The 26,547-nt window shown below is 42.2% G+C and overlaps 1 protein-coding gene across 3 annotated transcripts; it reads right to left on the bottom strand.

The window, feature by feature from the left end:
- Positions 1–768: 768 nt before the first annotated feature.
- LOC111977961 (neuroligin-4, X-linked-like) lies at positions 769–25,993 on the bottom strand. 3 transcript variants are annotated; one of them, XM_024007731.2, is made up of 9 exons: positions 25,644–25,993; positions 22,187–22,839; positions 21,902–22,054; positions 15,812–15,997; positions 15,391–15,671; positions 6,602–6,763; positions 6,067–6,428; positions 5,794–5,940; positions 769–5,139 (listed from the first exon to the last, which is right to left on the bottom strand). In XM_024007731.2, the coding sequence occupies exons 2-9, from the start codon at positions 22,671–22,673 to the stop codon at positions 4,323–4,325; spliced, it is 2,595 nt and encodes an 864-aa protein (XP_023863499.1). In that variant the 5' UTR covers positions 22,674–22,839; positions 25,644–25,993; the 3' UTR covers positions 769–4,322. The 3 variants fall into 3 exon arrangements, with proteins under 3 accessions (XP_023863499.1, XP_070304448.1, XP_023863505.2); XM_070448347.1 differs by having other exon boundaries at positions 15,391–15,656; XM_024007737.2 differs by lacking the exons at positions 21,902–22,054; positions 22,187–22,839; positions 25,644–25,993 and adding an exon at positions 21,120–21,268.
- Positions 25,994–26,547: the final 554 nt, after the last annotated feature.

The following is a 26,547-nucleotide window of genomic DNA, read 5'->3' as shown; positions in this document are numbered from 1 at the left end:
AATTTTTGATAAATTTGCTTTGTCATTATTATTATGGCGTATTGTGTGTAGATTGATGGAAAACATTTATTTAATCAATTTTATAATAAGGCTGTAACGTAACAAAATGTGGATAAAGTCAAGGCGTTTGAATATTTTCTGAATGCACTGTATATCATAAGGTATCTAATTGTAATTACAGTTATTTTGAAGACCAATGTATCCCTAACTACAACAACATTTTGAGTCACTGTTACAGAAACATTTTACTTACTATGACTGTGATATGTTATTTTTTTTATCAACCTTGGTTGAATGCACTGACTGTAAGAATGCCAAGCTAAATGACCAAAATGTAAATATTAAAACATGCAAAGAACACTGGGTAATATGTTGCTGCGTGGGTAATTCCAGTAATATACTGTAAATTAGATTACCATAAAATGGATTACTGTCAAATAAATGACAGTAACTTCCCGGCCAATTGCTGCCATAAATTACTGTACATTTTACATTAAATGTGTTACAGTGCAATATCTCCTATTTTACACTCAGGTCTCATTGGTATTCTCCAGGGCAGAGGGGAGAAATCATGACTGATTCAGTTTGAAGGTTTTTCTCTGAAAACGGCTGGTCTGCTCCTCAGCTACTGTGATCCTTCAAGATCAGCTGAAGGGCATCAGATAACCACACAGCCATTTAGTGGAGAGAGAGAAAGAGAAAGAGAGAGAGAGTGTGTGTGTGTGTGTCCTGAAAAACAGTGGGTTTGTTTATAAACATCAGGATTTTTATTCCAGAAGACAGTATACCTATGAGAGTATAGTATATGTAGTGCCTTTGGAAAGTATTCAGACCCCTTGACTTTTTCCAAAAATGTTTACATTACAACCTTATTCAAAAATCGATAAAAAAAGTTTCTCAAACTAGACACACTAATGTACTTGTCCTCTTGCTCAGTTGTGCACCTCCTACTCCTCTTTCTATTCTGGCTAAAGCCAGTTTGCACTGTTCTATGAAGGGAGTAGTACATAGCATTGTATGAGATCTTCAGTTTGTTGGCAATTTCTCGCATGGAATAGCCTTTCTTTCTCAGAACAAGAATAGACTGACAGGTTTCTGGACATTTTGAGCCTGTAATCAAACCCACAAATGCTGATGCTCCAGGTACTCAACTAGTCTAAAGAAGGCCCGTTTTATTGCTTCTTTAATAAGCACAACCGTTTTCAGCTGTGCTAACAGAATTGCAAAAGGGTTTTCTAATGATCAATTAGCCTTTTAAAATGTATAAACTAGGATTAGCTAACACAACGTGCCATTGGAACACAGGAGTGATGGTTGCTGATAATGGGCCTCTGTACGCCTATGTAGATATTCCATTAAAAAAAAGATTTAATTGAATTTACAACATTAACAATGGCTACACTGTATTTCTGATCAATATTATGTTATTTTAATGGACAAAAAATGTGCTTTTCTTAAAAAATATATTTTTTAAATTCTAAGTGACACCAAACTTTTGAACGGTAGTGTAAGTATTCAGACCCTTTGCTATGAGACTCGAAATTGAGCTCAGGTGCATCCTGTTTCCATTGATCATCCTTGAGATGTTTTTATAACTTGATTGGACATGATTTGAAAAGGCACACACCTGTCTATATAAAGGTTCCACAATTGTTAGTGCATGTCAGAGCAAAAACCAAGGAATTGTCCCGAGAGCTCCGAGACAGGATTGTGTCGAGGTGCAGATCTGGGTAAGGATACCAAAACATTGCTGCAGCATTGAAGGTCCCCAAGAACACAGTGGCCTCATCATTCTTAAATGGAAGAAGTTTGGAACCACCAAGACTCTTCCAAGAGCTGGTCGCCCGGCCAAACTGAGCAATCGGGGGAGAAGGGCCTTGGTCAGGGAGGTGACCAAGAACCCGATGGTCACTCTGAAAGAGCTCTAGAGTTCCTCTGTGGAGATGGGAGAACCTTCCAGAAGGACAACCATCTCTGCAGCGCTCCACCAATCAGGCATTTATGGTAGAGTGGCCAGATGGAAGCCATGCCTCAGTAAAAGGCACATGACAACCCACTTGGAGTTTGCCAAGATGCACCTAAAGACTCTCAGACCACAAGAAACAAGATTCTCTGGTCTGATGAAACCAATATTTAACTCTTTGGCCTGAATGCCAAGCGTCACGTCTGGAGGAAACCTGGCACCATCCCTACGGTGAGGCATGGTGGTGGCAGCACCATGCTGTGGGGATGTTTTTCAGCGGCAGGGACTGGGAGACTAGTCAGGATCGAGGTCAAGACAAACGGAGCAAAGTACAGAGATCCTTGATGAAAACCTGCACCAGAGCACTCAGGACCTCAGACTGGGGTGAACGTTCACCTTCCAACAGGACAATGACCCTAAGCACACAGCCAAGACAATGCAGGAGTGACTTCGGGATAAGTCTCTGAATGTCCTTGAGTGGCCCAGCCAGAGCCGGACTTGAATCTGATCTAACATCTCTGGAGAGACCTGAAAATAGCTGTGCAGCAACGCTCCTTATTCAACCTGACAGAGCTTGAGAGGATCTGCAGAGAAATGGGAGAAACTCCCCAAATACAGATGTGCCAAGCTTGTAGCGTCATACACAAGAAGACTCGATGCTGTAATCGCTAACAAAGGGTGTTTAACAAAGTACTGAGTAAAGGGTCTGAATACTTATATAAATGTCATATTTCCATTTCTTATTTGTAAGAAATTTGCAAAAATGTCTAAACCTGTTTTTGTTTTTGTCATTATAGGGTTTTGTGTGTAGATTGATGGGGGGGGGGATATGATTTAATCAATTTTAGAATAAGGCTGTAACGTAATAAAATGTATAAAAATTCAAGCGGTCTGAATACTTCCCGAAGGCACTGTATATGAGAAACATATAAATGGTAAAATACTGATACTTTATTTAACAAAATGGAGCAGAAAGTTCATACAGTACATACAGCAAAGACTCCTTCCATCCGTTAAGGCAGAAACTGAAAATATTTTGAAAAAAATTAATATTTTAATCTAGCCTATGGTAGTATTTCAAATAAGATTAATTGTTTCAGATCCACTATTTCAGCTTTCAGTGTATGATTTCATATTAGTTTTATTTTATGGTTCAAAAAGCTCACAAATGCAGGATTTGTGTCGGGACGGATTTTAATCGCAACGTTTTAGACTTCAGTATGATTGAATTAGGGTCTCAGGTCAACTGATCACTTTTGTCTCTGGGAGACATGGTGGAAGCAGGTAGGGTTAGAAGACAGGGTTAGAGGTAAGGGGTCAATAAGCGTAAGGACTGAAATAAGAGTTCATAGACAGGTTGAGGGTCCAAGTTAGGATGTAGGTCAAAGTTAGGATGAGGATAGGGTTAGAGGTCAGGGTCAAAGGTTACAGGTCAGGGGTAAGGACCAAAGTAAGGGTCCATGGCTGAGAGATGGGGCCAAAAACAGACCCAGTTCCATGTCCCAGTACAAGTTTCAGATCAGAGAAGAGGTTGGGCATAGATGTGGTCAGGGTTAGTGTTAGGGTCAGGGTTTACATCTTGTTAGATGTGGTCAGGGTTAGTCAAGCGTCAAATGACATCTTGTTCTGGGGACCTATACATTTATAATCAACTCAAATTAAAACCTACGGTCGTTAAATAACATATTTGAATGCAATAAAGCACTAAAAGCTTTAAATCTTACCATCTTTCTCCATTATGTTTACAAGTTATTTACATATTTGAACAGACTGCTGGTTGGTAGATCTCCGGACTGTTGAACTTGTTATTGTTGAACCATTCAGGGGAATTTGTCCCAGGTGCTATGAATACAGTCTGTCTCTGTCCCTGTCCATCTGTTGTTCTCTGTCTGTCGGTGTCTGTCTGTCTGTCTGTCCTTCAGACCACATCCCTGGCCTGGCTGAGCACAGAGCTACAGGGAACGTTGATCCTCTGAAGGATTTCATTGCAATTGAAAAATTCTACATTCAAACTTCACTGGTTCTTCAAGTTGTTCCCAGAGGGTTCAGTCAGTAGTCTGATCTGATCTGCACACCACAGAAGCCCCACTCCAGAGCAAGTCACACGGCAACACAGACCATTTTTGATGCAGCTTATAGACAAGCAATGTTTCCATGATGTATGGACCAAATTGGCAGCCATATTGGATGTTCTCATTTATTATGTTCTTTTTACTGATGCACATTACTTAATCTCCCAGAGTTCATCACTTCTGCTCCCTCATTGTTCTATTCATGCAACACGGCAGACTGGATCGTTCCGCCATCTTAGGTGCTGGAGAAACTATCCTGCTTCGTTCTGCCCCATCTCTGTCTGTGGTTATACGCGTGTGGTAGAATGTGTGTGTGTGTTGGGGTGTGTGTGCGTGTGTGTATGGGGCAGGTGAGTGTTACTGTAAGGACTATAGCCCTGCATGGGCTGCACCCCCACAACAGATCCAGGGGTCATGGGGGTGGCAGGGTGAGAACCAGGGGTCATGGGCAGGGACCTGGGGGTCATCAAGGGCACGTCGTCAGGGGAACGTCTCAGGGTCAGGGTGTAGTCAGGTGGACAGGTCAGTCGCAGGGTGTCCAGAGTGTTGTAGATGTCCTGTGTGTCCAGCGTGTCCAGAGCCTCCAGTGTGTGGTGTATGTTGTGTGTGTCGTGTATCTCCAGCGTGTTGTGTTGGTGCAGAGCCTCAGCCTCCAGCTGCTTCAGAAGTCCCTCCCCCTGCAGCTGGTGTGTGATGTCAGCGTTCATGATGTCACGGCGTGGAGGTGGGCGTGGCAGCCTCCGGTGTTCCATCTTGCGTTTGTCCTTCTTGTAGAGCAGAGCTGCAAAGGCCAGGATGTTGAGGAAGAGGAGTGAGGCTCCCACTGCAATGGTAACACTCAGCTCAGTGGAGTAGTCCTCCATAACGGGGTGGGGGACCTGGAGCTCCTCCCCCTGCAGTGCTGGAGCCTGGGGCGTGGCCGGGGGGTTGGGGTTGGGGTGGCGCGTGCTACCCAAGCCCAGGCCTTTAGACAGCCGCTTGGTGTAGGAGTGGGGGGTGGTGTCCTGGGGAGGGCTGTGGGTTGCAGAGGACACGTACTGCAGCAACTCGTTGATGTTGTGGAGGTGGGGCACCAGCTGTAGCCAGAAAGCTGTCTTGGCGGCTCTGGAGTCAGAATCATCATCCATACAAAGAAAAAATACATTTCACAAGGAATCGGATAATATACACAATAACGTAAGATAACATCATACATTAGAAATTATAGTTATTATACATTAAACAGTCAGAAGGGGAAAGTGGCAAGTGCTGCTATTATGAAGTGCTAACACTGCAAAGTGGTTCATTATACATAATTTAACAAGATATGGAAGCAGCAAGATATCTGTTGCTCTTGGAAAGGTAGGCAAAGAAATATCTGCCTGTAGTGGTCTCTGACTATGTGATCTACCTGTAGTGGCCTGTAGTAGTCTGTGATTATCTGATCTACCTGTAGTGTTCTGTAGTGGTCTTATCTGATCTACCTGTAGTGGGTCTGTGATTATCTGATCTACCTGTAGTGTTCTGTGTGGTCTGTGATTATCTGATCTACTGTAGTGTTCTGTATTGGTCTGTGATTATCTGATCTCCCTGTAGTGGTCTGTAGTGGTCTGTGATTATCTGATCTACCTGTAGTGGTCTGTGATTATCTGATCTACCTGTGTGGTCTCGTAGTGGTCTGTGATTATCTGATCTATCTACCTGTAGTGTTCTGTAGTGGTCTGTGATTATCTGATCTACCTGTAGTGTTCTGTAGTGGTCTGTGATTATCTGATCTACCTGTAGTGGTCTCTGACACGTGGCTTCAGGCCGATGTGCAGGTACAGCTGTTCCTTGGGGGTGTACTTGGCCCAGGCCACCTCCTCAAAACGGTTGGGTTTGGTGTGGATGAACTTGGTGTCCTGGGGCACCGGCTGGTTAGGATCTCTGGGACACAGCACAAACACAATCAGAAAACGTGATCTTAAAAGTGAACTGTGCTTACTTTTACCATTCATTAGAGGAAAGTAAGATATTTCTTAGCAAAGGAGTTAGACAAGAGATTTTTCTTACCCTGTCTTGGCGAAGTTTGTCCAGTATGTCATGACCACGGCGCTGAGCATTACATCGTTCTTAGAGAAGTTACAGTTGAAGAGGTCAGTGGGGCCGATCAGCGGCAGACCGAACACATACGGCACCTCATCTCCATGAGCGGAGTCAGCCCAGGCGGGCGACGCGTCACTCTGACAGTGGTGGTAGAAGGAGTAGAAATATGTTGGCGATCCGTACTGGGCGTGGAGGTCTGCTGTGGCCACCGCCGGCGCCACCCACTGGTGATCAGTGAACAGGGCGACTAGCGTCTTCCGCCGGGTTTCAGGGTTCTCCCGGTCGGCCCAGTCTGTGTACATGAACTTGATGCTCTCTCTCAGCGTGTCCTGCCGCAAGGATAAAAACAAGGTAAAAAAAGACCTTGTCAATAAAGCACATGAGAGCATAGACAGATTGCAGTATGCAGAGTGTAGTTCTACTTTTTGCTGAACATATTCTTTGCCCTCCAGCACCTGGCGTAGAAACACTGGATGGGCATATACATTTTCCTACAGCCTACCTTCCCCTCTGGGTAGCCGTAGAGACTGTCCACGAAGTCCGACACGGCAAAGTCAAAATCGTCGCTGGAGACACCGTCCTCACTGTCCACCATCCCGTCAACGAACTGAAGCCCCTCCCCCTGGTTCACACCCAGCATGATATCATAGTTGAGGAACTCTCCCTATGTGTGACGAACAGGGTTGACAATAACAATATTATGCATCCTTAACCCTGACTCAGAACCAAATCTTGCTAAATCTAATAAACCATGTTTTATTATTAACTTTTATTTAATCAGGGGAGCCCAATTATATTATTATTCTTTTTTTACTCCATATACAAATTATACATACGAACATCAACTTACAGACACACAAAAAATGAGCACATATCATCTGCCCGGACCCGCATGCTCACACCCCCATCCCTAGTGCCTGCATTATTGTTTGCTACTTGGCCTGCAATTGTATCGATTTGTTTTTCTCAGTCGCCAATGCTATTTATATATTTTAATAATAAATCATTCGATTTTTCCATTGTGTTAATGATGGCGGATTGATTTATTTCCAAGTTTTTACAATACGTTTTTTTCAAGTGAGGAGAAGAGAATTGTCCAGCCCAGCCCAATATGCCATGTCTTGAAATATGCAGACAGACGGATTAAAAGTAAGTTACATTGAAATACTTCTGACAGCAAACTTTATAGCTCCACCCACAACTTCCGGACTTTATAGCATTCCCAAAAAGCATGGATTATTGAGCCATTATTAGTTTTACACGTAAGACATGAATTTTGTATCTTGTATAAAAAATTCTATACAGTAGTTTATACCTCCATCTTGTACCAACATCAGTTCTTTATAAGTCTTGGTTGCAATAGTTTATATATTTTTCTAAGAGACGGTCAGTTGGATATGCCCTCTGCAAGGTTTTGTATATTCCCTATCATTTGAGCATCTGTTTCCGTAACTTTTAAGTTGCATATATTTAAAACTACTGTATCTTCATTGGTCAGTCCAAAATGACTTTTTAATTCTGTCATGGAAATACATTTATTTTCTGTTACCAAGTCATTTAGGGTTTCTATGCCTTTAGTTTTCCATGTGGACCAATTCATCTGTGAATTCTGAAAAGCCATCCAAGGATTGATCAATAAGGTTGTGTTTTTAGGGAATGATATTGTTTCTTGTAGAATATGTTTCATTTTCTTCAATATTGTTATAGTGTTCTTAACTATGAAGTTGATTCTGGAGATGAGCATCTGCATCTTCAATATGTACCCATTGTTCCTCTTTAGTGCATTTAACCATATGTTGCAAATAAAAGCCTTGGGTAGTGAGTTGATACAATTCCATGTCTGGAAGGTTAAAACCACCCTCAGACTTAGGAAGATGTTAAACTTTCTTTTTTTATTCTATACATTTTATTTGGCCATATAAAGTCTGTTATGACCAAGTATACTTTTTTAAAGAATGTCTTCGGTGGGGTACTTGGTATTAAATCCAAAATCATTGGCAGCCATGCCATTCTAAAGAGGTTTATCCTACCTGTAAGATTTATGGGAAGATTTTTCCATTTAATTAGACCTGCTTTCATATTGTTGTGTAATGGAATAAAGTTATCTTTATATATTTGTTGTTATTTATTAAGCATCCTTAGTATTTAATTTCTTTTTTTTTGTGGTCCACTTAAAGGATTCCTGTAGATCGTGACTTATTCTTTTACTTTTTCCTAATGCCATTTTTTCATTTTTTCCCACATACATTTTTGATCCTGAGATTTTTGAGTATTCGTAAAATATTTTTAGCAAAAGGGGGCATTGAGTTTTCAATATTGGTCAGGTATATCAGGAGATCATCTGCAAATAAGTTAATATTTTTATTAATGTTTACCAATACTGATACCTGTTACGTTTGGGTCCTGTCTAATTCTTTCTGCAAAGAATTCAATAGCCAGTGCAAACAGTTCAATAGCCAGTGCAAACAGGAGTGGGGAGAGGGGACATCCCTGTCTTGTGCCCCTTTCTAAAGCAATTTCAGCAGATAATGTATTATTTGTGTATATTTTGGCTTTAGGACATTCATGCAATATTTTTATAAATGTATTATTTCAGCTGGAAAGTTGAAAGCTTCCAAAGTTGTGAATAGAAAAGACCATTCAAGATGGTCGAAAGCCTTCTCGGCATCAACAGCCATTATTGATAAATGTGAATCTTGTTTTTTGGGGTATTGTATTAAACTGAAACATGTTCTTGTATTTGTTTGTGTATATTTTCAATAACCCTGTTTAATTACATTATATACTGTATCAAGTCTGTTAAGACTTTTGCCATTCTATTGTTTATAAGCTTTGTTATTATTTTATTGTCACAATTGATTAAACTTAAGGGTCTATAATCAGCAGGGGACTCTCCAAGTTTTCCTGGTTTTAATATAACTGAAATAACCGTTTGATACATGAAACTAGGAAGTATTGAATTGAGTGACATGTGCTTTGTCATTTGTGTGGGGCTATTTTGTCCCAAAATGTTGAATAGAATTCTATGTGAAAGCCATCCATTTCTGATGCTTTTCTCCATGTGAATGTTTTAACACTATCTAATATTTCTTCTTGGGTGATCTCTGTTTTTTCAATGGTGTCCTGAGGACATAAAATAGAATGTAAAAACAAGTACATTACATTAGAACATCACAGGCATCATTAACAAATTATTAAAGTCAATCAAAACAATTGCACACCTCAGTGAACTCATTCATCATCAGAGTTTTAAACTGCCCTAGTGGCACCAGGGAATCCAAATATGTAATCAATTTTGTAAGTGATTCCAAAAATGTGGAGCATTAAAACAAAAAACAGATATACCTAGTTCGGTGGAGACCAACCCTGTGAACGGGTTTGGTATCTCATGTTTTTATACTTTAAAAAAATAAGTTAGGTAAGTCAAGAGCTTGTATAGTAGAGATTTGAACACAAAATGGGACTAATGAAGTGATCTACGGGACTTTAATGAGAACCAGCCAACCTTTTAATACAGGATGCAGTGATGCGTATTAAAACTATCACCTGTGATAAAACGAAGGGTGCTATGGTAGACGGCATCCAAAGGGTTAAGAGTAGTGCCTGCTGCATTCCAATAAATGGTGTCACCTTAGTCAAGCTCTGGCAGGAAAGTTGACTATACAATCTGCCTCTTGTTGTTCAGGGAGAAGCATGATCTATTTCTATAAAAGAAGCCTACTTTAAATGTCAGCTTCTTAACTAGCTCATCCATATGTATTTTAAACGTCAAATTATTATTAGTCCAAAAGCCCAGATATTTATAGGCGAGAACCTGCTCAATGACCTATGAATGACCCAAGCCCAGCTCAGTTAATTCCTACCATTGTGTCGCTGAGTCATCATAATGCTTTAGCAAATGTACATTATACCAGGGGCATTGGTAGACACAATGTAAGTAACCTAATGTATGTCCCTCTAACTGCCCTGATGCCTCTGCTGATCCTACAGCTATTGTATGCAGCAATCATGTGTCTATGAACCAGATGTATGCTGTTAGCAATGAGGCGGTGTGCCCTAGTAGGAAGTCCACTGTGTGCAGCTCACCCTGCACTAACATAAATACCATGAGAATATCTACTTCTGCTAAGCTTCCCAGTAAAGCAATGAAAAGAAGCAAGCCTCCCAGAAAAGTGCTCAAAATATCCCATGTTAACATATGTATCTTGAGAAACAAGGTTCATGAAATGAATAACTTGTAGTAACAGATTACATTTATTTTCTGACTATCTCTGAAACTCACTTAGACAATACCTTTATTGATACAGTGGTAGCAATACAAGGTTATAACATTTACAGAAAATACAGAAATGCCAGTGGTGGAGGTGTTGCTATTTATATTCAGAACCACATTCCTGTAAAGATTAGAGAGGATCTCATGTAAATGACTGCTGAAGTAATATGGTTCATCTGCCTCACCTAAAGCCCATTCTTGTGGGAAGCCACTATAGACCACAGAGTGTTAACAATCAGTAGCTGGATAGCATGTGTGAAATGCTTGATAATGATTGCGATATCAACAGAGAGGTATATCACATTCAAATGTGATTCAAATATGGCTTTCATCAAGCTGCCCACACAAGAAAAAGCTTCAAACTGTAACCAGTGCCTGCAACCTGGTTCAGGTTATCAGTCAACCTAACAGAGTAGTTACAAACAGCACAGAAATTAAATTTACCAGATGTATTGATCACATCTTTACTAATGCTGCAGAAATATGCTTGAAAGCAGTATCTAGATCCATCGGATGTAGTGATCACAATATAGTAGCCATATCTAGGAAACCCAAAGTTCCTAAGGCTGGGCCTAATATAGTGTATAAGATGTCATACAATAAGTTTTGTAGTGATTCCTATGTTGTTGATGTAAATAATATTTGTTGGTCCGTGGTGTGTAATGAGGAGCAAACAGACATTGCACTTAAAAATGAAATGAAATTGCTTATCCCAGTTACTAATAAGCATGCACCCATTAAGAAAATTACTGTAAAAACGGTTAACTCCCCGTGGATTAATGAGGAATAGAAAAATTGTATGGTTGAGAAGGATGAGGCAAAAGGGATGGCAAATAAGTCTGGCTGCATAACCGATTGGCAAACGTACTGCAAATTGAGAAATCATGTGACTAAACTGAATAATGTTTCAATGAAACATGGTGAAGCCCCAAAATTGCCCTCGCTAGAAGCCTGTGTTTCAGACATAAGGAAGTGGATGGCTGCAAACTTTCTACTTTTAAACTCGGACAAAACAGAGATGCTTGTTCTAGGTCCCAAGAAACAAAGAGATCTTCTGTTAAATCTGACAATTAATCTTGATGGTTGTAAAGTCGTCTCAAATAAAACTGTGAAGGACCTCGGCGTTACTCTTGACCCTGATCTCTCTTTTGACGAACATATCAAGACTGTTTCAAGGACAGCTTCAAGGACAGCTTTTTTCCATCTACGTAACATTGCAAAAATCAGAAATGTTCTGTCCAAAAATGATGCAGAAAAATTAATCCATGCACTTGTTACTTCTAGGTTAGACTACTGCAATGCTCTACTTTCCGGCTACCCGGATAAAGCACTAAATAAACTTCAGTTAGTGCTAAATACGGCTGCTAGAATCCTGACTAGAACCAAGAAATTTGATCATATTACTCCAGTGCTAGCTTCCCTACACTGGCTTCTTGTTAAGGCAAGGGCTGATTTCAAGGTTTTACTGTTAACCTATAAAGCGTTACATGGGCTTGCTCCTACCTATCTTCCAGTTGTCCTGCCGTACAATACCTATAGTACGCTACGGTCACAAGACGCAGGCCTCCTAATTGTCCCTAGAATTTCTAAGCAAACAGCGGGAGGCAGGGCTTTCTCCTATAGATCTCCATTTTATGGAACGGTCTGCCTACCCATGTGAGAGACGCAGACTCGTCTTCAACTTTAAGTCTTTACTGAAGACTTATCTCTTCAGTAGGTCATATGATTGAGTGTAGTCTGGCCCAGGAGTGTGAAGGTGAACGGAAAGGCTCTGGAGACAACGAACCGCCCTTGCTGTCTCTGCCTGGCCGGTTCCCCTCTCTCCACTGGGATTCTCTGCCTCTAACCCTATTACAGGGGCTGAGTCACTGGCTTACTGTGCTCTTTCATGCCGTCCTGGGAGGGGTGCGTCACTGAGTGGGTTGAGTTACTGACGTGATCTTCCTGTCTGGTTGGCCCCCCTTGGTTTGTGCTGTGGTGGAGATCTTTGTGGGCTATACTCGGCCTTGTCTCAGGATTGTAAGTTGGTGGTAAGAATCCCTCTAGTGGTGTGGGGCTGTGCTTTGGCAAAGTGGGTGGGGTTATATCCTTCCTGTTTGGCCCGTCCGGCGGGTTTCTTCTGATGGGGCCACAGTGTCTCCTGACCCCTCCTGTCTCAGCCTCCAGTATTTATGCTGCAGTAGTTTATGTGTCGGGGGGCTAGGGTCAGTTGGTTATACCTGGAGTACTTCTCCTATCTTATCCAGTGTCCTGTGTGATGAAGTATGCCTCCTCTAATCTCTCGTCTCTCGTTCTCTCTTTCTTTCTCTCTCTCGGAGAACCTGAGCCCTAGGACCATACGTCAGGACTACCGGGCATGATGACTCCTTGCTGTCCCCAGTCCACCTGGCCTTGCTGCTATTCCAGTTTCAACTGTTCTGCCTGCGGTTATGGAACCGCCACCTGTCCCAGACCTGCTATTTTCAACTCTTAATGATCGGCTATGAAAAGCCAACTGAAAATTATTCATGATTATTATATGACCATGCTTGTCACTTATGAATATTTTGAACATCTTGGCATAGTTCTGTTATAATCTCCACCCGGCACAGCCAGAAGAGGACTGGCCACCCCTCGTAGCCTGGTTCCTCTCTAGGTTTCTTCCTAGGTTTTGGCCTTTCTAGGGAGTTTTTCCTAGCCACCGTGCTTCTACACCTGCATTGCTTGCTGTTTGGGGTTTTAGGCTGGGTTTCTGTACAGCACTTCGAGATATTAGCTGATGTACGAAGGGCTATATAAAATAAACTTGATTTGATTTGATTGGAGAAACTACACTATGAAAGATAAATGACAAAGAAGTAAAAAGCTTTGGAGCACCTTCAATGAAATGTTGGGGGGAAAAGCTAACTCAGCTCCATCATTCATTGAATCAGATGGCTCATTCATTACAAAACCCACTGATATTGCCACCTATTTAAAAAAAAAATTTGGCAAGATTAGCAAACTTAGGCATGACATGCCAGCAACAAACGCTGACACTACACATCCAAGTATATCTGACCAAATTATGAAAGACAAGAATTGTACTTTTGAATTCTGTGAAGTGAGTGTGGAAGAGGTGAAACAATTATTGTTGTCTATCAACAATGACAAGCCACCGGGGTCTGACAACTTGGATGGAAAATTGCTGAGGATAATAGTGGACGATATGGCCACTCCTATTTACCATATCTTCAGTTTAAGCCTACTAGAATGTGTGTGCCCTCAGGCCTGGAGGGAAGCAAAAGTAATTTCGCTACCTAAGAATAGTAAAGCCCCCTTTCATGGCTCAAATAGCCAACCAATCAGCCTGTTACCAACCCTTAGTAAAGTTGAAGAAAAAATTGTGTTTGACCAGATACAATGCTATTTTACAGTAAACAAATTGACAACAGACTTTCAGCATGCTTATAGGGAAGGACATTCAACCAGCACAGCACTTACACAAATGACTGATGATTGGCTCAGAGAAATTGATGATAAAAGGATTGTGGAGCTGTTTTGTTCGACTGTTAGTCGGCTTTTGACATTATCAATCAGTCTGCTACTGGAAACACTTTATGTGTTATGGCTTTACACCCCCTGCTATATTGTGGATAAAGATTTACCTGTCTAACAGAACACAGAGGGTGTTCTTTAATGGAAGCTTCTCCAACATAATAAAGGTAGAATCAGGAATTCCCCAGGGCAACTGTCTAGGCCCCTTACTTTTTTCAGTCTTTACTAACGATATTGAGTAAAGCCAGTATGTCTATGTATGCGGATGACTCAACACTATACACGTCGGCTACTACAGCAACTGAAATGACTGCACTTAACACTTAACAAACACTTAACAAAGAGCTTTCAGAATGGGTGGCAAGGAATAAGTTAGTCCTAAATATTTCAAAAAATAAAAGCATTGTATTTGGGAGAAATCATTCACTAAACCCTAAACCTCAACTAAATCTTGACATGCCACCAGAGGTCTCTTCAAGTCCAGAATAGAATATTGGAGGCGCACAGTACTACATAGATCCATGACTACATGGAACTCTATTCCACATCAGGCAATTGATTAAAGCAGTAGAATCAGATTTTAAAAAACAGATAAAAAACACACCTTATAGAACAGCGGGGACTGTGAAGCAACACAAGCATAGGCATATCAAATCAAATGTATTTATATAGCCCTTCTTAGATCAGCTGATATCTCAAAGTGCTGTACAGAAACCCAGCCTAAAACACCAAACAGCAAGCAATGCAGGTGTAGAAGCACGGTGGCTAGGAAAAACTCCCTAGAAAGGCCAAAACCTAGGAAGAAACCTAGAGAGGAACCAGGCTATGAGGGGTGGCCAGTCCTCTTCTGGCTGTGCCGGGTGGAGATTATAACAGAACATGGCCAAGATGTTCAAATGTTAATAAATGACCAGCATGGTCAAATAGACATAGACATATGCATACACCCATATGATAACATACGCACTATACACACACACACGTACACATGTATTTTGGGTTGTAGATATGTGGTAGTGGAGTATGGGCCTGAGGGCCCACACTTAGTGTGTTGTGAATTCTGTAATGAATGTATTGTAATGTTTTTAAAATGGTAAAACTGCTTTTATTTTGCCAGACCCTAGGAGTAGCTGCTGCCTAGGCTTTAAATCGACCCCTGTAGGACACCTTTAGTAATATCGAGGAAACTTGACTTGACACCATCAGAATGCACACATTGTGTCCTATCTGACAGATAGTTCCTAAACCACCTGCAAGACACCTGGTCAAGGCCCATTACAGACAACCTTTGAATGAGTAAGCGATGGTCAACAGTATCAAAAGCCTTGGATAGGTCTATAAAAATGGTAACACAGTTATTCCTATGATCTAAGCAATTTAATATATAATTTAAGACAAACGTAGCTGCTGAAATGGTGCTATGTCCAGGTCTAACATTTTAAGAATAACTTGTAATACATGTATAATATATATAAACCATAGAGGCTTCTATATTTTCTCACCTGCTCCATGAGTATCTGGGGGTCATCAGGGATGACATCACCGTCGATGACAGGTCCGAAGGCGGTGTGGTATTTAGCTGGAGTGATATTCTGTTCCACCAGCTCCTGGTAGGTCTTCCCCTGCAAACAGACGATCAGCTCTGATGAGTCCTCCAGGCTGCAGCCCACCTTGTCCCCCAGCAGCCTTGCATACTTCCCTGGCTGGTAGTTGACCGCCCAGCTGGACAGGGCTGTCCCACTCTGGATGATCGCCTTCTGGAACAGATCTGATACACAGCATGCTGACAGAGGTTAGAGGTCAGAGGTTATGGGTCAAGAATTGGAGGTGACTCTTTGAGAAGTGTGACCAGGCTAACAGTTAGAAGTTAAAGGTCAAGGGTAAGGGTTCAGAGGTTGGGTTCAGGGGTTAGAGGTTACTTACCCTCAGAGTAGTGGGACAGAGTTAGTAGGCTGACACAGGAGGCTCCAGCCCCGGAGCCAAACACAGTGACTCTGTCTGGGTCTCCGCTGAATGCAGCAATGTTCTCCTTCACCCAGCGCAGAGCCTGGATCTGGTCCAACAGACCATAGTTGCCTTTAGCTGCCTGGTCACCCGTACTGAGGAAACCTGAGGGAATAACACATATAAAATACACAACAATATAGAAGGAAAATCTAGTAGATATTAGAGTAAAAAATTATTATAACACAACAAACAGAAATACAGAGCATTCGGAAAGTATTCAGACCCCTTGACTTTTTCCACATTTTGTTACGTTACAGCCTTATTTTTTAAATCGATTGAATTGTTGTTTTTCCTCATCAATCTACACACAATACCCCATAATGACAAAGCAAAAACAGTTTTTTTTTTACAATTTAGCAAATTAAAAATTGAAATATCACATTTACATAAGTATTCAGACCCTTTACTCAGTACTTTGTTGAAGCACCTTTGGCAGCAATTACAGCTTTGGGTCTTCTTGGGTATAACGCTACAAGCTTGGCAGACCTGTACTTGGGGAGTTTCTCCCATTCTTCTCTGCAGATCCTCTCAAGCTCTGTCAGGTTGGATGGGGAGCGTCGCTGCACAGGTATTTTCAGGTCTCTCCAGAGCAGAGGTCGACCAATTAATCGGAATGGGCGAAACGGGTGATGATTTAACAAGCGCATTCGCGAAAAAAGCACTGTCGTTGCACCAATGTGTACCTAACCATAAACATCAATGCCTTTATTAAAATCAATACACAAGTATATATTTTTTAAACCTGCATATTTAGTTAATATTGCCTGCTAACATGAATTTCTTTTAACTAGGGAAATTGTCACTTCTCTTGCGTTCTGTGCAAGCAGAGTCAGGGTATTGTGATAATGTGCGTCTAGGTGGTAGGTGTAGGAGTCAGGCGCAGGAGAGCAGGGATGTCTGAGAAGCGTGTTTTAATAAGAAAGTCCACCAACACAGGAATGGCACAATCGAAAAGGTACAACGCCCTCGACAACAGAGAACCCGTACAAACGCACGGAGGAACAAACAAAGTTCCGACACGATTACACTTAAGAATCGTGAAAAGAAATAACGGTATAATCTAACCGAGCACATCACAATAAAAGACTAATCCTGCACAAATTTAGGCAGGCAACAGGTTACAATTATACACACAGAAATTAACGCAAATGAAACTAGGCGTGAAAAAGAACCAAAGACAAAACAAACAGAAAAGGAAAAAGGGATCAGTGATGGCTAGTAGACCGGCGACGCCGACCGCCGAGCGCCGCCCGAACAGGGAGAGAAGCTACCTTCGGTAGAAGTCGTGACAGGTATATGCAGCAGTTTGGGCTGCCTGGCTCGTTGCGAACTGTGTGAAGACCATTTCTTCCTAACAAAGACCGTAATTAATTTGCCAGAATTGTACATAATTATGACATTACATTGAAGGTTGTGCAATGTAACAGCAATATTTAGACTTAGGGATGCCACCCGTTAGATAAAATACGGAACGGTTCCGTATTTCACTGAAAGAATAAACGTTTTGTTTTCAAAGTGATAGTTTACAGATTTGACCAAATGAATGACCTAAGGCTCGTATTTCTGTGTGTTATTATATTATAATTAAGTCTATGATTTGATAGAGCAGTCTGACTGAGCGGTGGTAGGCAGCAGCAGGCTCGTAAGCATTCATTCAAACAGCACTTTCCTGCATTTGCCAGCAGCTCTTCGCTGTGCTTCAAGCAATGCGCTGTTTATGACTTCAAGCCTATCAACTCCCGAGATTAGGCTGGCAATACTATAGTGCCTATAAGAACATCCAATAGTCAAAGATAAATGAAATACAAATGGTATAGAAATAGTCCTATCATTCCTATAATAACTACAACCTAAAACTTCTTACCTGGGAATATTGAAGACTCATGTTAAAAGGAACCACCAGCTTTCATATGTTCTCATGTTCTGAGCAAGGAACTTAAACGTTCGATTTTTTACATGGCAAATATTGCACTGTTACTGTCTTCTACAACACTTTGTTTTTGCATTATTTAAACCAAATTAAACATGTTTCATTATTTATTTGAGACTAAATTGATTTTATTGATTTTTTATATTAAGTTAAAATAATAGTGTTCATTCAGTATTGTTGTAATTGTCATTATTACAAATATATATATAAAAATCGTCCGATTAATCGGTATCTGCTTTTGTTGGTCCTCCAATAATTGGTATCGGTATCGGCGTTGAAAAATCATAATTGGTCGACCTCTACTCCAGAGATGTTAGATCAGGTTCAAGTCCGTGCTCTGGCTGGACCACTCAAGGACATTCAGAGACTTGTCCCCAAGCCACTCCTGCGTTGTCTTGGCTGTGTGATTAGGGTCATTGTCCTCCTGTTGGAAGGTGAACCTTCGCACCAGTCCGAGGTCCTGAGCGCTCTGGAGCAGGTTTTCATCAAGGATTGCTCTGTGCTTTGCTCCGTTCATCTTTCCCTCAATCATGACTAGTCTCACAGTCCTTGCCACTGAAAAACTTCCCCACAGCATGATGCTGTCACCACCATGCTTCACCGTAGGGATAGTATTGGCCAGGTGATGAGTGGAGCCAGGTTTCCTCCAGACGTGACTTTTGGCATTCAGGCCAAAAAGTTCAACCTTGGTTTCATCAGACCAGAGAATCTTGTTTCTCATGGTCTGAGATTCCTTTCGGTGCTATTTGGCAAACTCCAAGCGGGCTGTCATGTGCCTTTTACTGAGGAGTGGCTTCTTTCTGGCCTCTCTACCATAAAGGCCTGATTGTGGAGTGCTGCAGAGATGGTTATCCTTCTGGAAGGTTCTCCCATCTCCACAGAGGAACTCTGGAGCGCTGTCAGAGTGACCATCGGGTTCTTGGTCACCTCCCTGACCAAGGCCCTTCTCCCCCGATTGGCCGGGCAGATAGCTCTAGGAAGAGTCTTGGTGGTTCCATACTTCTTCCACTTAATATGATGGAGGCCACTGTGTTCTTGGGGACCTTCAATGCTGCAGAATTTTTTTTGGTACCCTTCCCCAGATCTGTGCCTTGACACAATTCTGTCTCCGAGCTCTACGGACAATTCCTTTGACCTCATGGCTTGGTTTTTGCTCTGACATGCACTGTCAACTGTGGGACCTGATATAGACAGGTGTGTGACTTTCCAAATCATGTCCAATCAATTGAATTTACCACAGGTGGACTCCAATCAAGTTGTAGAAACATCTCAAGAATGATCAATGGAAACAGGATGCACCTGAGCTCAATTTCGAGTCTAATAGCAAAGGGTCTGAATACTCATGTAAATAAGGTATTTCTGCTTGGTTGTTTTTATAAATGTACATACATTTCTAAAAACCTGTTTTTGCTTTGCCATTATGGGGTATTATGTGTAGATTGATGAGGGAAACATTTTATTTAAACCAATTTAGAATAAAGCTGTAATGTAACAAAATGTTGAAAAAGTGAAGGGGTGTGAATACTTTCCGAATGCACTGTATCGTATTTAAAAAATACTTTCCATCAAAGACATGAACAGCAGGATGTAAATATGGACTTGGAACTAAAGGCCGATCTCCACTTAGATCTCCAACTAGATTTGATTCCTTACAATTATGGGACTAGTAGGCTCACTGGGGATTGGTTAATACGGCAGATACTTATAAATCTCTCATTAATGATCTTAATAAATAAATAATAACAAGTATTACAGTATGCCGTTATAACCTAAACCTAATCCAGTAAGTGGCTAAAGTTGCGCACTAACCCTTATACTGTAGAACAAATTAATTGTCTAAACACAGATTGACAGACATGTTTTACAGTGTAGCCAAACCCTGAGTACCCTGGGTAATGTGGTGACATGACTCAGTGACTGATGATGTCATGTGACCGTTGCTCACCACCCTCAGTCAGACCTGGGGTAGACCTGGGACAGCAGAACATCCATGTGTCACTGAACACATGCACACGCAAAATGAGTGTGGCACTAATTCACACGCCACACTAGAGACATGAGTGTGTCACTAACAGGATGAGCTGGAGTGTGTGTGTGTTACTGAGGGCTGAGCCACAAGATACATGTGACCTTCAATGATTATAAATCCGATCACTTAGCCCTCCTCTTCTCCCCTCTTGTTTTCCTCCTCCTCCCCTCCCACTCTTTTCCTCTTAACCCTTCCCGCACTACCTCTTTCCCTAGATCACCTCCTCTCCTCCTCTCTTACCCTCTCTCTTATTCCCTCCCCTTCCTTGCCTCACACCCTGCTTCTCTTGTCTCAATTCAATTTAATTCAAAGCGCTTTATTGGTATTGGAAACATATATTTACATTGCTAAAGCAAATGAAATAGATTTTTTAAAGGTGAAATAAATGATCAAAAACGAACAGTAAACATTACATTAACAAACGTTTCAAAGGAATAGACATTTCAAATGTCATATTATGGCTATGTACAGTGTTGTAACGATGCGGAAATAGTTCAAGTACAAAAGGGAAATAAAACAACATAAATATGGGTTGTATTTATAATGCTGTTTGTTCTTCACTGGTTGCCCTTTTCTTGTGGCAACAGGTCACAAATCTTGCTGCTGTGATGGCAGACTGGTACTTCACCCAATAGATAAAGGAGTTTTTTTTAATGAAAATTTGATTTGTTTTCGAATTCTTTGTGGTTCTGTGTAATCTGAGGGAAATATGTGTCTCTAATATGGCCATACATTTGGCAGGAGGTTAGGAAGTGCAGCTCAGTTTCCACCTCATTGTGTGGGCAGTGTGCACATAGTCTGTCTTCTCTTGAGAGCCAGGTCTGCCTACGGCGACCTCTGTCAATAGCAAGGCTATGCTCACTGAATATTTACATAGTCAAAACCTTCCTTCATTTTAGGTCAGTCACAGTGGTCAGGTATTCTGCCACTGTGTACTCTTTATTTAGGGTCAAATAGCATTCCAGTTTGCTCAGTTTTTTGGTTAATTCTTTCCAATGTGTCTAGTCTCTCTCTCTCTCCTCCTTCTCTCATAAAGCTTAATTTAACCCTACCTACTGTGAGCCATAAACACARAGCTGATGGCTCCCCTCTAACCAGGCGTACACACAGTGAATCTGGCTGTGTACAGGCTGCTAGCTTCTCAGTGGCAACACAGACCGGTGACATTTCAACCAGTGAGAGAGTAAGCCAGAAAGGTGATTAGGCGGAATCTCACGATGATGATGGTAAAGATGACGACGACGCTGATGAAGAAGTTGACTAACCCAGTACTCCCAGCCTGTAGTTGATTGTGATGACAATGACGTTTCCATAGCTAGCGAGGACACTGCCGTCCATCATGTTGCCGCTCCCTTCAGAATAAGAACCTCCATGGACATACACCATCACTGGCCGCAGACCGCCCTCATCATGGATGTCTGGAATCACACACACACAAGCCAGATTTGCAGAGCGTTCAACAGCTCTTGCAATATGCAAAGAAACATATGTGGGCGCATGCATAAATATGTAGAGATGGATGCATCCACCCGCCAACCCCTCTTTACGCTACTGCTACTCTCTGTTCATCATATATGCATAGTCACTTTAACCATATCTACATGTACATACTACCTCAATAAGCCTGACTAACCGGTGTTTGTATGTAGCCTCGCTACTTTTATAGCCTCGCTACTGTATATTGCCTGTCTTTTTACTGTTGTTTTATTTCTTTACCTACCTATTGTTTACCTACCTACCTTTTTTGCACTATTGGTTAGAGCCTGTAAGTAAGCATGTGACAAATAAACTTTGATTTGATTGTGTGTGTGTGTGTGTGTGTGTGTGTGTGTGTGTGTGTGTGTGTGTNACACAAGAGATGAATCTGGCTGTGTACAGGCTGCTAGCTTCCCAGTGGCAACACAGAAATGTGACATTTCAACCAGTGAGAGAGTAACAGAAAGGTGATTAGGCAGAATTTAACGATGATGATGATGATGACAATGACGTGATGATGGTGATGATGACGACAATGATGATGATGATGATGAAGGTGAAGGTGACTAACCCAGTACTCCCAGTCTGTAGTTGATTGTGATGACGATGACGTTTCCATAGCTAGCCAGGACACTGCCGTCCATCATGCTGCCGCTCCCCTCTGAGTAGGAACCTCCGTGGACGTACACCATCACCGGCCGCAGACCGCCCTCATCATGGATGTCTGGAAACACACACACAAGCCATATTTTCAGAGCGCTAAATAGCTCTTGCAGATATCAAAGAAACATGTGGGTGCATGCATAATATAAGTTGAGGTAGATGGCGTGTGTGTGTGTTTGTACATACTACATACCTTCCTCAGTAGGGACGTATATATTGAGGTAGAGACAGTCTTCACTCTGCTGTGACAGGTATGCGCTGGCTATGTCCAGGTTGGCAGAGTACCAGAGAGGTAACATCTCTGTCAGCAGGCTGTGTTCCTCTACAGGTTGGGGGCAGACGGGGGAGAACTGGGTGGCGTTCCTCACCCCTGGCCAGGACAGGGGGGGCTCGGGGGGCTGGAAGCGTCTCTCCCCGGTGGGGGGGCGGGCGTAGGGGACCCCCAGGTACTGGACCACAGGGCCCAGCAGGTCAGAAGGCAGGGGGGTCAACTGACCCCTCAGTCTGCCCTGGGACGTGGTGATGACTGACTGGCTAGCAGCAGGGGGGAGGGACAGGACAAGGGAGAGGAGAGGGGGGAGGATGCCCCTCAGTCTGGACAGGGACAGGAACATGGAGAGGACACACAGTAGATAGGAGGGCAGAGAGGGGATAGGGGTGGGGGTAGACGGGCGAGACATGTGGGAGTGTCTGCGTTCGGTTTAGATCAGGACTCCGTCTGAGAGTCTAACACACTCACGTAGCCCTGCTCAGTTTTTTGTGTGTGTTTGTCTCAGAATATGTCTCTCTCCTCCCTGGGTCAGCCAGTCACCTTCCGGTTCTCTTCGTACAGTCACACTGTTCTGCCTAGATGGAGGGAGAGAGACAGAGACAGACAGAGAGAGAGAAAAAGCAGAGACAGAGCTTGAATTATATATACATACTGCATGTACAATGGTTCTCCTCCAAGCGTGTGGGCTGAACTGGGAACATTTTTGACACAGCCTACTCTGAAAGAGTACAATACCACAAATAAAGGCGGACTTAAAGTATAGACATGAAGACCCCATTAAAACAACATGACTGGCCAGAGAGAACAGGCTGCAACCTCTCAAGGTGCAGAGTGGTAGAAACTGAGAGACATTTTCTCCTCTCATGCTCCAACTAAAGAGAAACTGAGAGCAATCTTGGTATAATTTTACATTGCAGCCAGTGGCAACCTGTCATTTTGAGCCCCACTTGTTTTTTTGTTGCCTGTTTTGCATGTTATTTTGGCAAACAATGTATATAAAAAAAATTGAGTTAATAAAGCCGCATATAAACATGCAAGTGCTTCAGCCTAGCTCAGTGCTTTCTGTGGTGTAGGGGCAGCTAGCGGAAAATACAGAGCATAGGGGTTGGTCATCTTCTCTAGTTGTGCCGTGATTGGCTAAGTGTTCTGTCACTCATGGGGACACTACATCACCTCAAAATCTACAGGGAGAGCTAGAAATTTCAAGCCCTCTTGGGTGCTGTCATTGATTTACATTTGAAGTGCACATCCAAGAAGGCTCAAGGTCATTGGCCACAGATAAAATGACGTCAAATCACATTATATCTACCGTAGCTTTGATTGAACTGATCATGTCAACATAATACTTTCAAAATCTTAGCTAGCAAGCTAAAATTTACCCACAAGAAGGACCGCCGCCCCACATTCCTGTTCAAGTGAGCACAGCACAACAGTGATTCCAAAAATGTATTGTACGTTGCTGCATAAATAATGTAATTTGCTAGGGAGATATGTAAACTGTAGCTAAGAAAGTAATACTAAGTGTATGTTGTGTAGTAAGCTGTTAGTAGCCCATGTGCCACACCCTAATAATTTGGTCCCTTTCCCCCTCAGAACTTAGCCTACTGTTCTGACTTAGTGGTGCACATGTAGCCTATAACCTGTTTTAGAGAAATGTCATCATTGAATATTGAAATAGCTTTCATTGTCTGCTTATATGCCCCCTTTATTTATCCTAAGGTTCTGACTTGGTGTACAGGGAGAATACGTTAAGAACGGCCCATGATCTGTATTCTGTCGCTGTACATTTCAAAAGTGCTGAACAAATAGTTGTATTGACTACGTCCGTCTTAGCTCGTTCATTAAATGTCTTAATCGAAATTACGGATTACCTCTTATCCGCTCATCGTTCCCTTATGCCAGGGGTGTCAAACTCATTCCACGGAGGGCCTAGTGTCTGCAGGTTTTTGGTTTTTCCTTTCAATAAAGCCCTAGACAACCAGGTGTGGGGAGTTCCTAACTAATTAGTGATGTTAATTCATCAATCAAGTACAAGGGAGGAGCGAAAACCCGCAGACACTCGGCCCCCCGTGGAATGAGTTTGACACCTGTGCCTTATGCCATAGTTTGTACATCTCAATTGTCAGTAGAAATCACATTTGTTTAAGCAAGTCAACCATATCAGCTATGTTTTTAAAAATGCATTTTTTACATTTTTTACTCATTTACTATGAGGCTGAATGAACTGTTTCGCTGCCAGACAAGGCTCCACTGATAGCCAGGTGTAGCAGTGGTAAGGATTCACTCCATGGTGCTGGAAAGAAAGCTCTGCTGTTGCGACAGTTTTATGTAGGCCCTAACAGTTTGTGGGCACCGTTTGTCACCGTTATAGTGCAATTAATGTATTGTTTAGTGTTGTGTTGTGTAGTGGCTTTGCTGGCATGCATCTAAAAAAAATGTGGGGAGTTAGCCCCACCAAGACTTACATGCTTAAATCGCCACTGACTACAGCACAGGATAAAATGGTTATAGCATTGCAATATCATGGTAACAAGTTATAGTTACTCATCATTAGGGCATTGTTTTGCCCATTTACCACTTAACTTCAGTGTAATGATCTATATTATTATTTCAATGGAATAATAATTTGTGCCTACATTCAAAATCGACATGCCAACAGTCTTGGCGCTAGCAGCACAGTATGTGCTAGTTATTGCAATTGTCATTAATGTAATTTCCTTATTGTAATTTTTGTTAAATATCAGTCCTAGGTTTCTAAATCTCAGAACCCACCTGCCCTTTTGGGGAAATTAGTATGAATGTTTAAAACGTCCGCACAAGTAGTTGTTGTTGCTATAGCATTGATATTGTATTGGTCGTTCCCATTCGTGCCAATAAAGGTAATTTGAATTGAATCGATTTTAGAGAAAGAGATGGAGAGAGCGCGCGCGCGAGAGAGAGAAATTAATATGTAACATTTAAATGTTATCTCTTGGCTGTGACTGGTACTGCAGCTGCATCATCAGGTATCCTATATCTGGACCTGTATCAGCTGCATATGGCTGGATATTTAAATCAGAGCCCATTCCTCTCCATTCGCTGCAGTGACACCCCCAGGTGCTACAGGGGCCATGACACCGGTTGTGTTGCTTAAATCATGACGTTTAGACTCAGGACATGTCTAAAGAAAATCAACCTGTTATCCATCTGAAATCCAGCTATATATCTATTATATACAGCCAATAGTGAAATACATTCGATAGCGGGGTTTTAGTCACAACAATTTGACTGTGAAGCGCAACATCAGATGAATAGTAATGAGCGTACTGTAGCCCACAGGACCCCCCCCCCCCCCCCACACACACACACACAGTAGAACATGGTGATAAATGAGACTCACCGACACACGTCATTGCTCCATTGGTCTGTTCACGCAGCTGCTGCAGTAAAAATGTCAGCTGACAGAGCGTTTCATCCCTCACTGCGAAGAAAACTGAAAAGAAGATGGGGAGAGAGGACAGGAGAGCGGTGAGAGAAATCCTGGGACCGTGTGTCGATGACTGCAGAGCCTCGTGCACCAGCGACGTGCCTGGGGTAAATTCCACTGTTGCCGTGAGCTCCCGGGAATAGGCTAAGTATTTGTGGTCTGAACCCCGCAACAACTGAATACGGTACAGGACGTGATTATCGTTAACAGAAGAAAAAACTACGACGTTCACATCTTTCTCGCTCTCTTTCTCCCTCTCCCTCTCTCTCTGTCTCTCTCCAGATGCTATTGGACAGTGTTGAATGGAGCCTGCAGCCAATAGATTCATGCACCCTCATCAGCTGGGACACACACACACACACCACAGGACAGGCTATCAGTAATCACAACAACACAGCCCATCTTAGCTTCTGAATCCATGTTGGGAGAACTGTGTCTCAGACAAGATGGAACATAAATGGAATATCTTCAAAATACTAGGCTTTGCCAAAACCACACATTGTATCATTGCAGCACCACGGTAAAATACATACAATCACACACACACACAGCTTCGTGACAAAAAAACCTTCAATCAAACAATCAAACTAAGTCACAAGATGACATCACATTAGTGTGTTTTTCTGTCTCCAATAACTACCCTATGTCTGTATTCTTTTCTGAGGCCATTCCGGTGGACAGTGTGTGTGTGTTTGAGTGAGAGAGAAATGACATGACTCACCCAGTCACCTCAATCCCTAACCCTTAATGTCAGCTCAGTGATTCATGTCCCCTCCCATGACGCTACCCTAACTCCAACCCTAACCCACGATGCCAC

This window comes from Salvelinus sp. IW2-2015, linkage group LG2 (assembly GCF_002910315.2).
Source record: "Salvelinus sp. IW2-2015 linkage group LG2, ASM291031v2, whole genome shotgun sequence".
NCBI classification, from domain to species: domain Eukaryota; kingdom Metazoa; phylum Chordata; class Actinopteri; order Salmoniformes; family Salmonidae; genus Salvelinus; species Salvelinus sp. IW2-2015.
The sequence above is the reverse complement of the archived record's forward strand: the minus strand, read 5'-3'. Positions and strand labels throughout refer to the sequence as shown.

Coding starts and splice junctions, on each gene's coding strand:
- LOC111977961 (XM_024007731.2), bottom strand. CDS start 22,673: ATGTCTCGCCCGTCTACCCCCACCCCTATCCCCTCTCTGCCCTCCTAT. Junction 15,672..15,811: donor TCTGTCCCACTACTCTGAGG/GTAAGTAACCTC, acceptor AACCTCTGTCAG/CATGCTGTGTATCAGATCTG. Junction 5,140..5,793: donor CGTGTCAGAGACCACTACAG/GTAGATCAGATA, acceptor TTCTGACTCCAG/AGCCGCCAAGACAGCTTTCT.